At 43.1% G+C, this 17,649-nt stretch overlaps 1 protein-coding gene across 26 annotated transcripts in view; it reads right to left on the minus strand.

Moving 5' to 3' along the window:
• nrxn3a (neurexin 3a) overlaps positions 1 to 17,649 on the minus strand; it is a 444,245-nt gene that overhangs the window by 82,898 nt on the left and 343,698 nt on the right. For all 26 annotated transcript variants that reach the window (XR_008752966.1, XR_008752968.1, XR_008752965.1 and 23 more), the window contains one exon: positions 4,470 to 4,641. Coding sequence is in view for 22 of the 26 variants with exons in the window: in XM_055863842.1 (XP_055719817.1) it covers positions 4,470 to 4,641 (172 nt within the window). In the remaining 4 variants the exon portion in view is untranslated. The remainder of the gene's footprint in view (positions 1 to 4,469; positions 4,642 to 17,649) is intronic.

The following is a 17,649-nucleotide window of genomic DNA, read 5'->3' on the forward strand; positions in this document are numbered from 1 at the left end:
CAGAAGACATGGAAAAACTGAAAAATGAGCAAGCCCCATTGGCGACATAGAAGTCTGGCCATTCATTTGATGGGCCTGCTGTGGCTCATTGTAAGGGTATAAAAGGCCTTGATTCAAGTGCAGACTCTCCCATTAAGCTTTTTCAAGTGTAATTTCAAGTCCCCCAGGGCAGTGGCCAAACTAGCAATTAGATTGTAAATGACATTGATATTACAGGGAGGGAGATCAATGATGGTTGAATTACAGGCTTTACTAATCTGTAAATGAACTGCCAATTTTGGGGAGAAATGCCTAAATGGGGTAATTTTCAACCAAACAGGTACTGACTAGGCTATAGAGTCATCGAGAAGTCCCAATTTAGAAATGAAAGGGTTCTTGTCAAGTGTTGATCAGTGTGTGAGTGAGTGAGTGAGTGAGTGAGTGAGTGAGTGAGTGAGTGAGTGAGTGAGTGAGTGAGTAAGTGAGTGAGTGAGTGAGAGCAGTAGATACACAGAAAGAAAGAAAGAAAGAAAGAAAGAAAGAAAGAAAGAAAGAAAGAAAGAAAGAAAGAAAGAAAGAAAGAAAGAAAGAAAGAAAGAAAGGACAGAAAGGACAGAAAGGACAGAAAGAAAGAAAGAAAGAATGCAAGGGAAGTGATTTCTCTTCTGGCTCCTATTCCCATCAGAGTGTCCATGTCTGTGTTGTGTTGAAGTAATGAGGCCGAGTGGCACACTGTGGACCGGTCTGAATCATTAACGTGAGTGATACTGGCAGACCTAGGAGACTCTGAGGCAATGCTGCTCTGCTCAGTGTGTGGCAGGTTAGAGGGAAGATTCAGCTCTTATGGGAGATGTACTGTACTGTTACTGTACTCAACACAGGAAGACAACGAGACATCACATGCCAAAGGGGATGTTTCCAAGGGGGATGTTAATGGTATAATGTACTGTACAGCATTTGATAGTGTTGGCAGTGGGAGCTGTATCTCCAGCAGTGATAAGTATAATTTTTGTCTTGATCAGTTGTTGTCTACTACTGTCATTTTGCTAGATAGGGCCATCTATTTTAAGTGCTGTCTGTCTTCCCAGTAGCCTACTTGGTGTGTGCTGGCTGCTATTCATTTACAGATTATTGTTGACACGTCAACCAGGATTAAGGGGCAGGGCAATTTGTGACTTGTTGTTTTGGTAGTCAGTGGCTGTATTGGAGGGGGAGTGGTTTCTCCTCTGCTAGGCAATCAGCAATTAGTACCGGGAGGTGTGCTCTTCATCGTTGTAAGGCAATTAGCAATAAGTATTAGTACTTCAGCCTCCCCTGTTTTCTCAGCGGCAGCTGTAAGCGGAGGTCTCGTCGCAAAACTATGACCGTCGCCGAAACAAAGACGGTTCTGCCGAGCTGTTTTGCCGAGTTGTTCAAGGAAGGAAGGAGTGGAAGGCTCCAGACCATTCTCTCACTTTAGTATCTTACCTAGTTATTTTCAGATGATCTCATTTTGTAGCTTTTGGCAACTTTGTGTGTTCGATACCTGTTCGCTCCTCTCCCTGTAAGCTTTACAGACGCTCACCACCCCTTGGCTGCAACGCTTCTAATTTAGTGTACTCTGCGCGCACAACCCATGTGGAATTTCTGGTCTCTGGCAGCTTTTAGAACTCTCTATCTGCGGTGAAGAACGGCGAGTTCATCTCAGCCTATGCTGCCCTTCAGTCCCTTGACTTTTTGGTCCTAAAGGAGACATGGATCACCTCAGAGAACGCTGCTACTCTAGTTACTCTCTCTTCATCTGACTAAGTTTTCTCTCATAGTTCGATAGCATCTGGCCGTCGCGGTGGTGCACACGGCTACTCATTTTTTCTATGTGGAGATTTTCTATTTTCTCCCTCTCTCACCTGTCCATCTCATTTGAATTCCATGCTGTCACTGTCACTTGTCAACTCAAGCTTAACATTGGTTTGATCTATTGCCCACCAGGTGTCCTTAGAGTTGTTCAATGAGCTCGACACCTTAATAAGGACATTTCCTGACGATGGCTCACCGCTCTTCGAACTTGGCGACTTCAACTGCCCGACGTCTGCCTTCAATTAATTCCCCTCGTCTCTTTTGACCTCACCCTTTCCCAGTCCCCTACCACTCACAAGACAGGCAATACGGATGACCTCATCTTTACTAGAGGCTGTTCGCCTATTAATCTCACTGCAACCTCCCTCCAGGTCTCTGATCAATACTTTGTTTCCTTTTCTGTCTCCCTTTTCTCTAACCCTAGCCACTCAGCCTCTACCCAGATGGTCATGCGCTGTTGCAATGTTCGCTCTCTATCTCCCACTACTCTCTCCCCTTTTATCCTATCATCTCTCCCTTCTGCTAAATCCTTTCTCCCTCCTGTCTCCTGATTCTACCTCATCGACCCTACTCTCCACCATTTCTGCATCCTATGACTCGCACTGTCCACTTTCCTCCCAAAACAGGACTGTGGGCAGCTAGGCGAAAATGGAGGAAAACTAAACTTCCGGAGGTCCTATCATCCAGTCACCTCTGTTCTCTACCTTCCATTCCCCTGTATCCACTGCAAAAGCCAATTTCTATCACATGAAATGCCAAGCTTCTGCCTCGAACCCAAGGAAACACTTTTCTACCTTCTACTCCCTCCTTAATCCTCTACCCCCCCTCCCTCTCTGCGGATGATTTTGTCATCCACTTTGAAGAGATTGATGACATCCGCTTCTCATTCTCTCAGCCTATTGAGTCCACTGGTCCCACTCACACAGAACTACCCTATGCCTTGACCTCTTTCTCCCCACTCTCTCCAGATGGAATCCTGCAACTAGTGAGGGAGGTCTGGCCGCCGGACAACCTGCCCACTCGACCACTTTCCCTTCTCCAGACCATCTCTGGAGACCTCCCATTTCTCACTTCCCTCATCAACTGATCTTTGTCCACTAGATGCATCCCCTCTGACGTCAAAATAGACTTGAAAAACACTTGAGTGTGCTGTCTCTGACCAACTCTCTCACTATCGCTCTCAGAACAATCTTCTTGACCCTAACCATTCAGGCTTTATGATGTGTCACTCCACCGACACAGCTCTTCTGTGTCACAGAGATTCTCCGCACTGCCAAAGCTGACTCTCTCTCGTCTGTTCTCATCCTCCTAGATCTATCTGCTGCCTTCACCACTGTGAACCATCAGATCCTCCTCTCCACCCTCTCAGGGCTGGGCATCTCAGTCTCTGCCCACTCTTGGATTGCATCCTACCTGGCAGGCCACTCTAACCAGGTAACCTGGATGGGATGTATGTCTGCACCACACTCACTACTGATGTCCCCCAGGGCTCGGTTCTAGGCTCTCACCTCTTCTCTCTATACAAACATATATTCTCTGCAAACATCAAAGCAGTGATTGCTCCTGCAGGATCATTCTCTGCAACATCCGTAGAGTATGACCCTACCTCACACAGGAAGCGGCGCAGGTCCTAATCCAGGAGCTTGTCATTTACCGTCTGGACTGCTGCAACTCACTGTTGGCTGAGCACCTCGCTTGTGCCATCAAACCCCTGCAATTTATCCAGAACGCTGCAACCCGCAAGTGTTCAAAGAGTATCTTAAATAATCCTACAGCACAAGCCCCTCACATCACCTCCTCACCCTGAATTTTTTTTTACTTTTGTGAAGTTTACATTTTCTTTCTCCCTTACTAGTTCAGACTTGCTGGTAGCTACTTTATTGAGAAAATGACCATCAATTCCATGTCCATTTTATTCATTCACTAAACAGACAGAGTATTTGGCAGGGTTAAAACAGCAACCCACTCCAGAGAACAGCTGACGGTCTAACACTTCCTTAGATAAAAGTGAAGAAGTCTGAGGTTCTTTTCACATTATGGCCGAACACAGGACCAACTGGAAACGTCAAAGGTGTCTGATGGCAGATACTCTTGGCAGATAATGGAAGTTGACTAGTCAATACCTATGTATTATTAAAAACCAAGAGTTCTGACATATTGCATTCATCAAGATGTTCCCCCACGAGACACTGGAGATATTTAACATTTCCAATTTGTCTCTGGTTTCCTTTCCTTAGCACTGCAAACAGAAGGCAGCCAAAAAGGCCTTCAGTGTGGTAACTGTAAACATATGCTTGTAGTATAATGACAACTATGCACTTAAAAGCTTCAAGTAGACGAGGGAGGAACAGAAGAGAAGGAGTGGTAGGCGTGTGGGCACTGAACGCCAGGGTCGTGTGGTCTCTGGGAAGGAGTTTAGATGCAGATGGTGTCCAGTGAGTTTAGGGTACGTTTAGAACTTATTGGATTCATGAGTTAAACCATGCATGTAAAGATAATAGGTTTTTCACTTCCGAAAACCGGAAGTGAAACACAACTTGTGTATGCAAAGGTAACAGGCAAATAGCATAGGCCTACACCATGCATGCAAAAGTAACAGGTAGGTCACAGCACAGGTTAAACCATGCAGGTGTAGTGAGAGAGGGCTTCCGTACCTCCTGGGAAGTGATCGTTGATGGACCAGTTGTCCACCTGGAGGGTGGCGTTGCCCCCGTTCCTGGTGAACCGCACCACATGGTACTTCCCGTCATTCACAGGGGTGCTGCTCTCTCTCACACTGATGTCCATCGTGCCGATGTTAAACGTCACACCGATCTTCCCTTGTTCCTAGAAGAAGATACAAAGGAAATCATTTTGTGATTTTAAAAAAAACAATTGGAACACATTTTTAGGCGATTCATTTGTTTTGACAAATTACTATTTTGTGCGTCCCATTTCAGATATAGTTATTACTATTTTCTTCTAAATGCTCTGATCTTGTTGCTTAAATTGGTTAACTGAATGAATAAATCATAGAAATGTATTGCTTTATTGCTTAGTCTGTGGAATGTTGGAAAATAAGGAATTCAAGGTTTAATTCTCTTTTCATTCTATTCGCTCAGTCCCTAATAAATAATACATTATATTAACCTTAATGGCCCCTTCTGCTGGATAACACACACACACACACACACACACACACACACACACACACACACACACACACACACACACACACACTTGTAAAAATCAATGGTGTTAAATAAACCAGAGAGATAAACTAGATTAATGAGCAATGAAGGCTCACACAGTCGAAGAGAACAGACTTGACAGGTCAGGTGACCAATTCCACCTCCTCACTTTTTTCCACAGGAAGCTGTGTTGTGTTACAGCCTGAATTTAAAATGGGATTTTGTGTCACTGGCCTACCCACAATACCCCATAATGTCAAAATGGAATTATGTTTTTAAACTTTTTTACAAATTAATAAAACATTTAAAGCTGAAACGTGTTGAGTGAATACATATTCAACCCCTTTGTTATGGCAAGCCTAAATAAGTTCAGGAGTAAAAATGTGCTAAACAAGTCACATAATAAGTCGCATCAACTCACTCTGTGTGCAATAATAGTGCTAAACATGATTTTTCATCTCTGTACCCATCACACACAATTATCAGTGTGGTCCCTCAGTTGAGCAATGAATTTCAAACACAGATTCAACCACAAAGACCAGGGAGGTTTTGCAAATAAGTGCACCTATTGTCCTGTGTGGCTCAGTTGGAAGAGCATGGCACTTGCAATGCCAGGGTTATGGGTTCCATTCCCACGGGGGACCAGTAAAAACAAATAAGAAAATGCATGCACTCACTAGTTGCTCTATAAGAATGTCTGCTAAATGACAAAAAAATGTAATAATATTGGTAGACAGGTACAAAAAAGCAGACATTAAATGTGCCTTTAAGCATGGTGAAGTTATTAATTACACTTTGGATGGTGTATCAATACACCCAGTCACTACAAAGATACAGGGGTCCTAACTAATTCAGTTGCTGGAGAGGAAGGATACTGCTCAGGGATTTCACCATGAGGCAAATGGTGACTTTAAAACAATTACAGAGTTTAATGAATGTGATAGGATGTTCATCAACATTGTAGTTACTCCACAATACTAACTTAAATGACAGAGTGAAATAAGGAAGCCTATACTGAACAAAAACATTCCAAAACATGCATCCTGTTTACAATAAGGCACTTAAGTAAAACTGCAAAAGAATGATAAAAGAAATGTCCTGAATACAAAGCATTAAGTTTGGGGCAAATCCATACTAATTCTATCACATACCCTGCCCATCTTGCCAAACTGAAATAAACTGATCCACACCTAGTGTTGTAAAAGTTTGGTAGCTTTCTCTAAATTCCCCAGTTTTCCAGAAATCCTGTTTATTCCCCGGTTTCCAGGAATTCTCCAACTGGGATTTCTAGAAAACTGGGGATTTTAGAAAAAGTGAACATAATTTGCAACGTAAAGTTTTAGAACATTTAGAAATACGCTATGTAGAACAAATATGCCTCTCTGACATGCAGAATTAAGATTTAAGGAACAGGGAACAGAATCGAAAACAGGAAGTGATCTCTAGTGTTCCAGAACCATTATTTTAAAGCCATGGGAACCGGTTAATAACGTTAATTTACGTTCGAAGCATTATTTAAAGTCCCACAAAAAACGCCATCATTGCGACTATGCAAAGCAATCACTCTGTCGCTCAGACACTCTTCCAGTGTCTGCCTGCCAGCATGTTTTCTAGGCTAGTTAAGTATACTATAGTTATCACATTTCACATTGGATTTATTAACTACAAAAAGGTAAGACGTGTTTTTTGAATTCTGGTGCTGCATCACACAGATGCTTGTTAGCAAACTCTGGTCCAGGGCATGGAGCCAACTCTCAGATGTTCTAAGGTCCTCCATATTAGCCGCTCCCCCGTAGGTACACTATGCAGTTGAAGTCGGAAGTTTGCGCACACCTTAGCCAAATACATTTAAACTCAGTTTTTCACAATTCCTAACATTTAAGCCTAGTAAAAAGTCCCTGTCTTTGGTCAGTTAGGATCACCACTGTATTTTAAGAATGTGAAATGTCAGAATAATAGCAGAGAAAATGATTTATTTCAACTTTTTTTTCTTTCATCACATTACCAGTGGGTCAGAAGTTTACATACACTCAATTAGTGTTTGGTAGCGTTGCCTTTAAATTGTTTAACTTCTTATGGCTGCAGGGGGCGTATTGAAAAACTGGAAAATATGTGCACATTTTCAAACGGCCTCTTAATCAATTTTTGCTCTTACAATATGCATATATTTACTACTATTGGATAGAAAACAGTCTCTAGTTTCTAAAAACGTTAGAATTATTTCTCTAAGTGGAACAGAACTATTTTTACAGCCCATTTCCTATCCGGAATTGAGATTTCCAAATGCGAGGTCTCTCTTTAAGAGCTTGTCTATAAAAGGTCATGTCACTTAGGACTGTAGAAACACGTCATACGCCTTCCTCTGGGTGTCATGCGGAAGTGAGAGCAGAAAGGAGTTGAATATCTCATCCAGGGACTGAACACAACATCTTGGAGTGAGACCTGCGCACCTAATTTTTTTTTCTGGTCACGAAGTACAACATGGACTTGGCTCCTGCACGACGCTCGTTAAAGGTGAATATGATCTCTGGCTTCGATATTATTTGATACATGTTACAAAATCATCCTAAAGTATGTTTTTTCAATATAGTTTAATTATATTATTGAAATTTATTCTGGACTTTAGACGTGATGCGACGCAAGAATTGTTTGAAGAAAGAGAGGTTAGCGCCGCACGGCCAGTGTGCTTGCTAATTCAAGAGGGAAATAGTTCGTTCTGGATCCCAAACAAAGACTGTACTGGACAATGGACCCCTTTACAACATTCTGATGGAATATCAACAAAGATAAGGACCCAATTTGGAATGCTTTTTCATATATCTGTCAAACTGTGCTATGCTACCGTTTGACTAGAATAAATGCTGCCGTGTGCTAGCTAATGTAGTTAGCTAATATAACGATATATTGTGTTTTCGCTGTAAAACACTTCAAAAATCGGAAATATTGGCTCTATTCACACGATCTTTGTCTTTCATTAGCTATCCACCATATATTTTTCTGAAATGTTTTATGATGTATAATTAGTAGTTGACGTTGGTGTCTGTATTTTCTCTGGCTACTCCCGTGCGATTTCAGACTGTAGCTATGATGGGAGCAGTAATGTAAAACTGATTTATAACTAAAATATGCACATTTTTTGAACAAAACATAGATTTATTGTGTAACATGTTATAGGACTGTCATCTGAGGTAGTTTTTTATAGGTTATTTAGGTTGGTTCTAGGTTAGTTAGGTTGGCTTGTGCATGCTACTTGCATCCTACTTGTGCTGTGAAAAATATCTGTCCTCTTTTTCATTTGGTGGTGAGCTAACATACATATATGTGGTGTTTTCTCTGTAAAACATTTAAAAAATCGGACATGTTGGCTGGATTGACAAGATGTTTATCTTTCAAATGCTGTATTGGACTTGTTAATGTGTGAAAGTTAAATATTAAAAAAAAATAGATTTTGAATTTCGCGCCCTGCACTTGAGCTGGATGTTGTCATAAGTGTAGCGTTGACGGGCTGCCCCCCTAACAGGTTAACTTGGATCAAACTTTTCGGGTAGCCTTCCATAAGCTTCCCACAATAAGTTGGGTGAATTTTGGCCCGTTCCTCCAGACAGAGCTGGTGTAACTGAGTCAGGTTTGTAGTCCTCCTTGCTCGCACACACCTTTTCAGTTCTGCCCAAACATTTTCTATAGGAATGAAGTCAGGGCTTTGTTATGGCCACTCCAATACCTAAACTTTGTTGTCCTTAAGCCATTTTGCCACAACTTTGGAAGTATGCTTGGGGTCATTGTCCATTTGGAAGACCCATTTGCGACCAAACTTTAACTTCCTGACTGATGTCTTGAGATGTTGCTTCAATATATTCACCTAATTTTCCATCCTCATGATCGCATCTATTTTGTGAAGTGCACCAGTCCCTCCTGCAGCAAAGCACCCCCACAACATGATGCTGCCACCCCTGTGCTTCATGGTTGGGATGATGTTCTTTGGCTTGCAAGCTTCCCCTTTTCCCTCCAAACATAACGATGTTTGTCCAAACATAACAATGACCATAACGATTGAGATGCATATTATTAATATTAGCTCTCTGTGTACATCCAAGGGCCAGCTGTGCTGCCCTGTTCTGAGTCAATTGCATTTTTCTTAAGTCCTTTTTTGTGGCACCTGACCACAGGACTGGTAGGACCTGCCTTGTTGATAGTGTTGTTAAGAAGGCAGAGCATCGCTTTATTATAGACAGACTTCTCCCCATCTTAGCTACTACCGCATCAATATGTTTTGACCATGACAGTTTACAATCTAGTGTTACTCCAAGCAGTTTAATCATCTCAACTTGCTCAATTTCCACGTTATTTATTACAATATTTAGTTGAGGTTTAGGGTTTAGTGAGTGTTTTGTTCAAAATACAATACTTTTAGTTTTAGAAATATTTAGGGCTAATTTATGCCTTGCTACCCACTCTGAAACTAAGTGCAGCTCTTTGTTGAGTGTTGCAGTCATTTCAGTCGCTGTAGTAGCTGACGTGTATAGTGTTGAGTCATCCGCATACATAGAAACTCTGGGGCCTAAACAGCAAGGGGCCTAAACAGCTATCCTGGGGAATTCCTGATTCTAAATGGATTATATTTGATAGGATTCCATTAAAGAACACCCTCTGTGTTCTGTTAGTTAAGTAACTCTTTATCCACATTATATCAGGGGGTGTAAACACATAACACAGTTTTTCCAGCAGCAGACTATGATCAATAATGTCAAAAGCTGCACTGAAGTCTGAGACACAATCATTTTATCATCAATTTCTCTCAGCCAATCATCAGTCATTTGTGTAAGTGCTGTGCTTTTTGAGTGTCATTCCTTATAAGCATGCTGAAATTCTGTTGTCAATTTGTTTACTGTAAAATAGCATTGTATCTGGTCAAACACAATTTTTTCCCAGAAGTTTACTAAGGGTTGGTAACAGGCTGATTGGATGGCTATTTGAGCCAGTAAAGGGGGCTTTACTATTCTTGGGTAGCGGAATGACTTTAGCTTCCCTACAGGCCTGAGGGCACACGCTCTCTAGTAGGCTTAAATTGAAGATGTGGCAAATAGGAGTGGCAATATTGTCTGCTATTATCCTCAGTAATTTTCCATCTAGATTGTCAGACCCTGGTGGCTTGTCATTGTTGATAGACAAAAAAAAAAATTCACCTCTCCCACACTGACTTTACGGAATTCAAAAGTACAATTCTTGTCTTTCATAATCTGGTCCGATATACTTGGATGTGTAGTGTCAGTGTTTGTTGCTGGCGTGTCATCCCTAAGTTTGCTTATCTTGCCAATTAAAAAGTCATTAAAGTAGTTTGCAATATCCGTGGGCAATAAATTAAGGAGCTGAGTTGGCTTTTTTCCCCAAAATGTAATTTAAGGTGGCCCGAAGCTTTTACTATCATTCTTTATAAAATGTATCTTTGTTTCATAATGTGGTTTATTTTTTATTTTATTTAGTTTAGTCACATGATTTCTTAAATTGCAGCACGTTTGCCAATCAGTTGGGCTGCCAGACTTAATTTCCATAACTTTTGCCTCATCCCTCTCAACCATACAATTTTTAAATTCAAATCAAATCAAATTTTAGTTATCACATACATGGTTAGCAGATGTTAATGCGAGTGTAGCGAAATGCTTGTGCTTCTAGTTCGGACAATGCAGTAATAACCAACGAGTAATCTAACCTAACAATTCCACAACTACTACCTTATACACACAAGTGTAAAGGGATAAAGAATATGTACATAAAGATATATGAATGAGTGATGGTACAGTACGGCATAGGCAAGATGCAGTAGATGGTATCGAGTACAGTATATACATATAAGATGAGTAATGTAGGGTATGTAAACATAAAAGTGCATAGTTTAAAGTGGCTAGTGATACATGTATTACATAAAGATGGCAAGATGCAGTAGATGATATAGAGTACAGTATATACATATACATTATATTAAGTGGCATTGTTTAAAGTAGCTAGTGATACATTTTTTATCAATTTCCATTTCCATTCCATTATTAAAGTGAGCTGGAGTTGAGTCGGTATGTTGGCAGCAGCCACTCAATGTTAGTGGTGGCTGTTTAACAGTCTGAGGGCCTTGAGATAGAAGCTGTTTTTCAGTCTCTCAGTCCCTGCTTTGACGCACCTGTAACCTCGCGTTCTGGATGATAGCGGGGTGAACAGGCAGTGGCTCGGGTGGTTGTTGTCCTTGATGATCTTTATGGCCTTCCTGTGACATCGGGTGGTGTAGGTGTAGGTGTAGGTGTAGGTGTCCTCATCAATCCAAGGAGATTTAACAGTTTTTACATTTTCTTAATGGGTGCGTACTTATTAGTAACTGGAATAAGTATTTTCATAAATGTGTCAAGTGCAGCGTCTGGTTGCTCCTCATTACGCACCACAGACAAGCAAATATTCTTTACATCAACATATGAATCACTACAAAACTTCTTGTATGACCTCTTATACACTATATTAGGCCCAGCCTTTGAAATGGGTTTCCATGGCCGAACAGCCAAACACAAGCCTAAGATCACCATGCGCAATCACAAGCGTTAGCTGGAGTGGTGTAAAGCTTGCCGCCATTGGACTCTGGAGCGGTGGAAACACGTTCTTCCGGACGAATCGGGATTTGGCGGGTGCCATGAGAACGCTATCTGCCTCAATGCATAGCGCCAACTGTAACGTTTGGTGGAGGAGGAATAATGGTCTGGGGCTGCTTTTAATGGTTCGGGCTAGGCCCCTTTGTTCCAGTGAAGGGAAATATTAATGCTACAGAATAAAATGACATTCTTGACGATTCTGTGCTTAAAACATTAAGGTAACAGTTTGGGGAAGGCCTTTTCTGTTTCAGCATGACAATGCCCATGTGCACAAAGTAAGGTCCATACAGAAATTGTTTGTTGAGAACGGTGTGGACTGGCCTGCACAGATCCCTGACCTTAACCCCATCAAACACATTTGGGATGAATTGGAACGCCGACTGCGAGCCAGGCCTAATCACCAAACATCAGTGCCCGACCTCGCTAATGCTCCTGTGGCTGACTGAAAGCTAGTCCCCACAGCACTGTTCAAACATGTAGTGGGAAGCCTTCCCAGAAGAGTGGAGGCTGTTATAGCAGCAAAGGAGGGACCAACTCCATATTAATGCCCATGATTTTAAAATGAGATGTTTGACGAACAGGTGTCCACATACTTTTGGTCATGTAGTGTATCTAGCAGTGGAAGCTGCTGATGGGAGTATGGCTCATAATAATGGCTAGAACAGAGTAAATCAAATGCAATCGAACACATGGAAACCATGTTTTCTATGTATTTGATACCATTCCACCTATTCTGTTCAAGGCATTACCACGAGCCCGTCTTCTCCAATTGCAGTGCCACCAACCTCCTGTGGTATCTAGCTGCTAGCATATAATTAGCTATGCAGCTAATTCAGCGAAGCATCAATAGGCCTACTTACTAATATCTTAAACACATTATAATTCACGTCATATCATCGCTAAAAGCGTTTCAAGCCAAGCCTCCACCATGTCCAGCCCTTTCTCGCTCTCTCCCTACCTGAAAGATTTCAGTCGCATCTCGCAGCCTACAGTTGTCTGTCCATCAAGCATGTAAACAACTAGCTTACCCGGTCCAGAGCAAGCTGTTCTATCTGCATTGATTGGTGAGAGAAAGGAACGATATAAACCAACATAATCCAACATTTGGCGCCGACAGAGATGGCTGCCTCACTTCGCGTTCGTAGGAAACTATGCAGTATTTTGTTTTTTTATGTATTATCTCTTACACTGTTACCCCAGGAAATCTTAAGTCTTATTACATACAACCGGGAGGAACTATTGGATATAAGAGCAACATCAACTTACCAACATTACGACCAGGAATACGACTATCCCGAAGCGGATCGTCTGTTTGGTCCCCCACCCAGGACAATGAATCGGATCCCAGCAGGCGACCCAAAACAACGGCGCCGCGGAAGGGACAGACGGAGCGGTCCTCTGGTCAGTCTCTGTAGATGGGCACATCACCCACCGTTCCCGAGTATACTACTAGCCAATGTCCAGTCTCTTGACAACAGGGTAGACGGAATCCGAGCAAGGGATGCCTTCCAGACAGACATCAGAGATTGTAACATTCTCTGTTTCACGGAAACATGGCTCACTCCGGATACGTTATCAGGCTGCATTTATTGTAGCTGGGGATTTTAACAAGGCTAATCTGAAAACAAGACTCCCTAAATTTTATCAGCATATCGAATGCGCGACCCGGGCTGTCAAAATTCTGGATCATTGTTCCTCTAACTTCCACGACGCATACAAAGCCCTCCCTCGCCCTCCTTTCGGCAAATCAGACCACGACTCCATTTTGTTGCTCCCAGCCTATAGACAGAAACTAAAACAGGAAACGCCCGTGCTCAGGTCTGTTCAATGCTGGTCCTGTCACGTTCCTGACCTATTTCTGTTAGTTTGTTGTAGGTGTTAGTTGGTCAGGACGTGAGTTTGGGTGGGCATTCTATGTTTTCTGTTTCTATGTTGGTTTATGGGTTGCCTGGTATGGCTCTTAATTAGAGGCAGGTGTTTGGCGTTCCTCTAATTAAGAGTCATATTTAGGTAGGTTGTCTCACAGTGTTCGTGGTGGGTGGTTGTCTCCTGTGTCAGTGTTTGTCGCACCATACGGGACTGTTCGGTTTGTTTGTTCATCGTCATTTTATGTGTAGGCTATTTTCCCTGTTCGTGCGTTCTTCGTGTTTATGTGAGTTCGTCGTCCAGGTCTGTCTACACCGTTTGTTGTTTTGTTAGTTTATAGTCGAGTTCGTGTTTTCGTGTTTTCTTTCTGTAAATAAATGATGTGTTCACAACCCGCTGCGCCTTGGTTCCATCACTACTCCTCCTTTTCGGTTGAAGAGGAGGAGGACCGCCGTTACAGGTCCGAACAATCTGATTTATTAGCAAGTGCATCGGTGATGTTGTACCCACGGCGACAATTAAAACCTTCCCCACCAGAAATCGTGGATTGATAGCAGCATTCGTGCAAAACTGAAAGTGCGAACCACTGCTTTTAATCAGGGCAAGGCGACCGGAAACATGATCGAAGACAAACGGTGTAGCTATTCCCTCCGCAAGGCAATCAAACAAGCTAAGTGTCAGTATAAAGACAAAGTAGAGTCGCAATTCAATGGCTCAGGCACGAGAGGTATGTGGCAGGGTCTACAGTCAATCACGGATTACAAAAAGAAAACCAGCCCCGTCGAGGACCCCGATGTCTTGCTCCCAGACAAACTAAACAACTTCTTTGCTCGCGTTAAGGACAATACAGTGCCACCGACACGGCCCGCTACCAAAACCTTCAGACTCTCCTTCACCGCAGCCAATGTGAGTAAAACATTTAAACGTGTTAACCCTCGCAAGGCTGCCGGCCCAGACGGCATCCCTAGCCACGTCCTCAGAGCACACACAGACCAGCTGTCTGGTGTGTTTGCGAACATATTCAATCAATCCCTATCCCAGTCTGCTGTTCCCACATGCTTCAAGAGGGCCACCATTGTTCCTGTTCCCAAGAACGCTAAGGTAACTGAGCTAAATGACTGTCGCCCCGCAGCACTCACTTCCATCACCACGAAGTGCTTTGAGAGACTAATCAAGGATCATATCACCTCTACCCTACCTGACACCCTAGACCCACTCCAATTTGCTTATCGCCCCAATAGGTCCACAGACGACGCAATCGCAATCACACTGCACGCTGCCCTAACCCATCTGGACAAGAGGAATACCTATGTAAGTTCATCGACTACAGCTCAACATTTAACACCATAGTACCCTCCAAACTCGTCATTAAGCTCGAGACCCTGGGTCTCGACCCCGCCCTGTGCAACTGGGTCCTGGACTATCTGACGGGCCGCCCCCAGGTGGTGAGGGTAGGAACCACCCCGCTGATCCTCAACACTGGGGCACTACAGGGGTGCGTTCTCAGCCCTCTCCTGTACTCCCTGTTCACCCATGACTGAGTGGCCAACTCAATCATCAAGTTTGCAGACGACACTACAGTCGTAGGCTTGGTTACCACCAACGGCGAGACAGCCTATAGGGAGGAGGTGAGGGCCCTCAGAGTGTGGTGTCAGGAAAATAACCTCACACTCAACGTCAACAAACAAAGGAGATGATCGTGGACTTCAGGAAACAGCAGAGGGAGTCCCCCACTATCCACATCGACAAGACAGTCGTGGAGAAGGTGGAAAGTTTTAAGTTCCTCGGCGTACACATCACGGACAAACTGAAATGATCCACCCACACAGACAGCGTGGTGAAGACGGCGCAACAGCGCCTCTTCAACCTCAGGAGGCTGAAGAAATTTGTCTTGTCACCAAAAACACTCACAAACTTTTACAGATGCACAATCGAGAGCATCCTGTCGGGCTGTATCACCGCCTGGTACGGCAACTGCTCCGCCCACAACCGCAAGGCCCTCCAGAGGGTAGTGAGGTCTGCACAACGCATCACCGGGGGAAAACTACCTGCCCTCCAGGACACCTACACCACCCGATATCACAGGAAGGCCAAAAAGATCATCAAGGACAACAACCACCCGAGCCACTGCCTGTTCACCCCGCTATCATCCAGAAGGCGAGGTCAGTACAGGTGCATCAAAACTGGGACCGAGAGACTGAGAAATAGCTTCTATCTCAAGGCCATCAGACTGTTAAACAGCCATCACTAACATTGAGTGGCTGCTGCCAACATAGACTCAATACACTGACTGAATCTCTAGCCACTTTAATAATTAAAATTGGATGTAATAAATGTATCACTAGTCACTTTAATCAATGCCACTTTATATAATGTTTACATACCCTACATTACTCATCTCATATGTATATACTGTACTCTATACCATCTACTGCATCTTGCCTATGACGTTTGGCCATCGCTCATCCATATATTTATGTGTACATATTCTTATTCATTCCTTTACACTTGTGTGTATAAGGTAATTGTTGTGAAATTGTTAGATTAGTTGTTAGATATTACTGCATGGTCGGAACTAGAAGCACAAGCATTTCGCTACACTCGCATTAACATCTGCTAACCATGTGTATGTGACCAATAACATTTGATTGGATTTGATTTTTTTGTTCAAACCGGTTCAGAACTTTATTATGCTGGTGGGAACAGTGGAACAGAATGAAAACAATAGTGGTTCTGTTCAGACCGAAACGATTGGGAAAATCGTTTTGGTTCCAACCCCTGCTTCTATCTGCAACGTTCAAGGCCAGGTGTTACTTACAACCTTCCAAAATGTACCGAAATGACGCTAAACCTTGTCAGCATCCCCTTTCTCCAGCCTCTCTTCTGTCAACCTCTTTTCTACTTCCTTCATATTTCCTCTTTAGTTAACCAGAGATGGAATCATGTCCTTATCTGCATACAAAGCAGAATCTAAGGACAGATGATGAACAGTATCGAGGGAGATGTGTCTCATCATCATGTTGAGTATTTATCACCACTGATCAGAGAAAGGCACTGGGGGGAATCTAGGCCAGGGCTCTCAAGTTCGTTTGGAAGACATCAGACAGGAAGTGGAAGACACCGTACGGATGATCAGTATTAACAGGGGGATTGAAATTGATGAGGAATTGTTCTAGACCAGCATTTCCCAAACTAGTACTCGCAAGGATTTGAAAATGGGGTCGCTATAGAAAGTGGCCTACCGAGTGGCGTCACTACAGACCCGGGTTCAGTTCCCGGGCTGTCGCGGCCGGCCGCGACCGGGAGACCCATATGGTGGTGCACAATTGGCCCAGCGTTGTCTGGGTTAGGAGGGATTTGGCCGGGCGGGATGACCTTGTCCCATCGTTCTCTAGCGACTCCTTGTGGCGAGCCGGCGCATGCATGCTGACTGTAGTCGTCAGTTGTACAGTGTTTCCCCCGACACATTGGTACGGCTGGCTTCCGGGTTAAGCAAGCAGTGTGCCAAGAAGAGAGAGTCGTGTTTCGGAGGACGCATGGCTCTCGAGCTTCGCCTCTCCTGAGTCCATATTGGAGTTGCAGCTATGGGACAAGACTGTAACTACCAATTGGATATCACGAAAATAAATAAATGTGTGCTTGGTTCATAGAACCGTGGTTGTGAGGATGTTATAAACAGAGCGGTTTCTGTTTTCTCCTACAAATGTGGCTCTAATTCTTTGAACGATTTAAGCTACAAAATATTATGACCCCATTCCTGAAAGATAAGCCACTCATTAAAACGTGTACGTTTCCCTCTACAATTCCCACAAACCTAACAGGTCTTATTAGAACAAAGTGGACAAGCCCATGCACTAAATCAGACTGGGGGAAAAATAACATCTGTTCTTTTTTACACAGAAAATACTACACAATTATTGCCTGATGATCTTCTGAACTTCACAATATCTTTCTGATGCATTTTAGTGACAATATGTGATTGTGATGATATGAGGCTTATTGTACAGCCAGCAGCAGTAAGCTTATACAAATGTCTCTCTAGTGAATCGTTCACTATGAATGTCCTGAAAAAAAATTATATATATGAGAAAAATGAACTACATAATTAGCCATGAAAAATTAACACACTTCAAGGACCATTGGGGGACTCCTTTAAACAGTGAATAAAACCA

This window comes from Salvelinus fontinalis, chromosome 15 (assembly GCF_029448725.1).
Source record: "Salvelinus fontinalis isolate EN_2023a chromosome 15, ASM2944872v1, whole genome shotgun sequence".
Taxonomy (NCBI): domain Eukaryota; kingdom Metazoa; phylum Chordata; class Actinopteri; order Salmoniformes; family Salmonidae; genus Salvelinus; species Salvelinus fontinalis.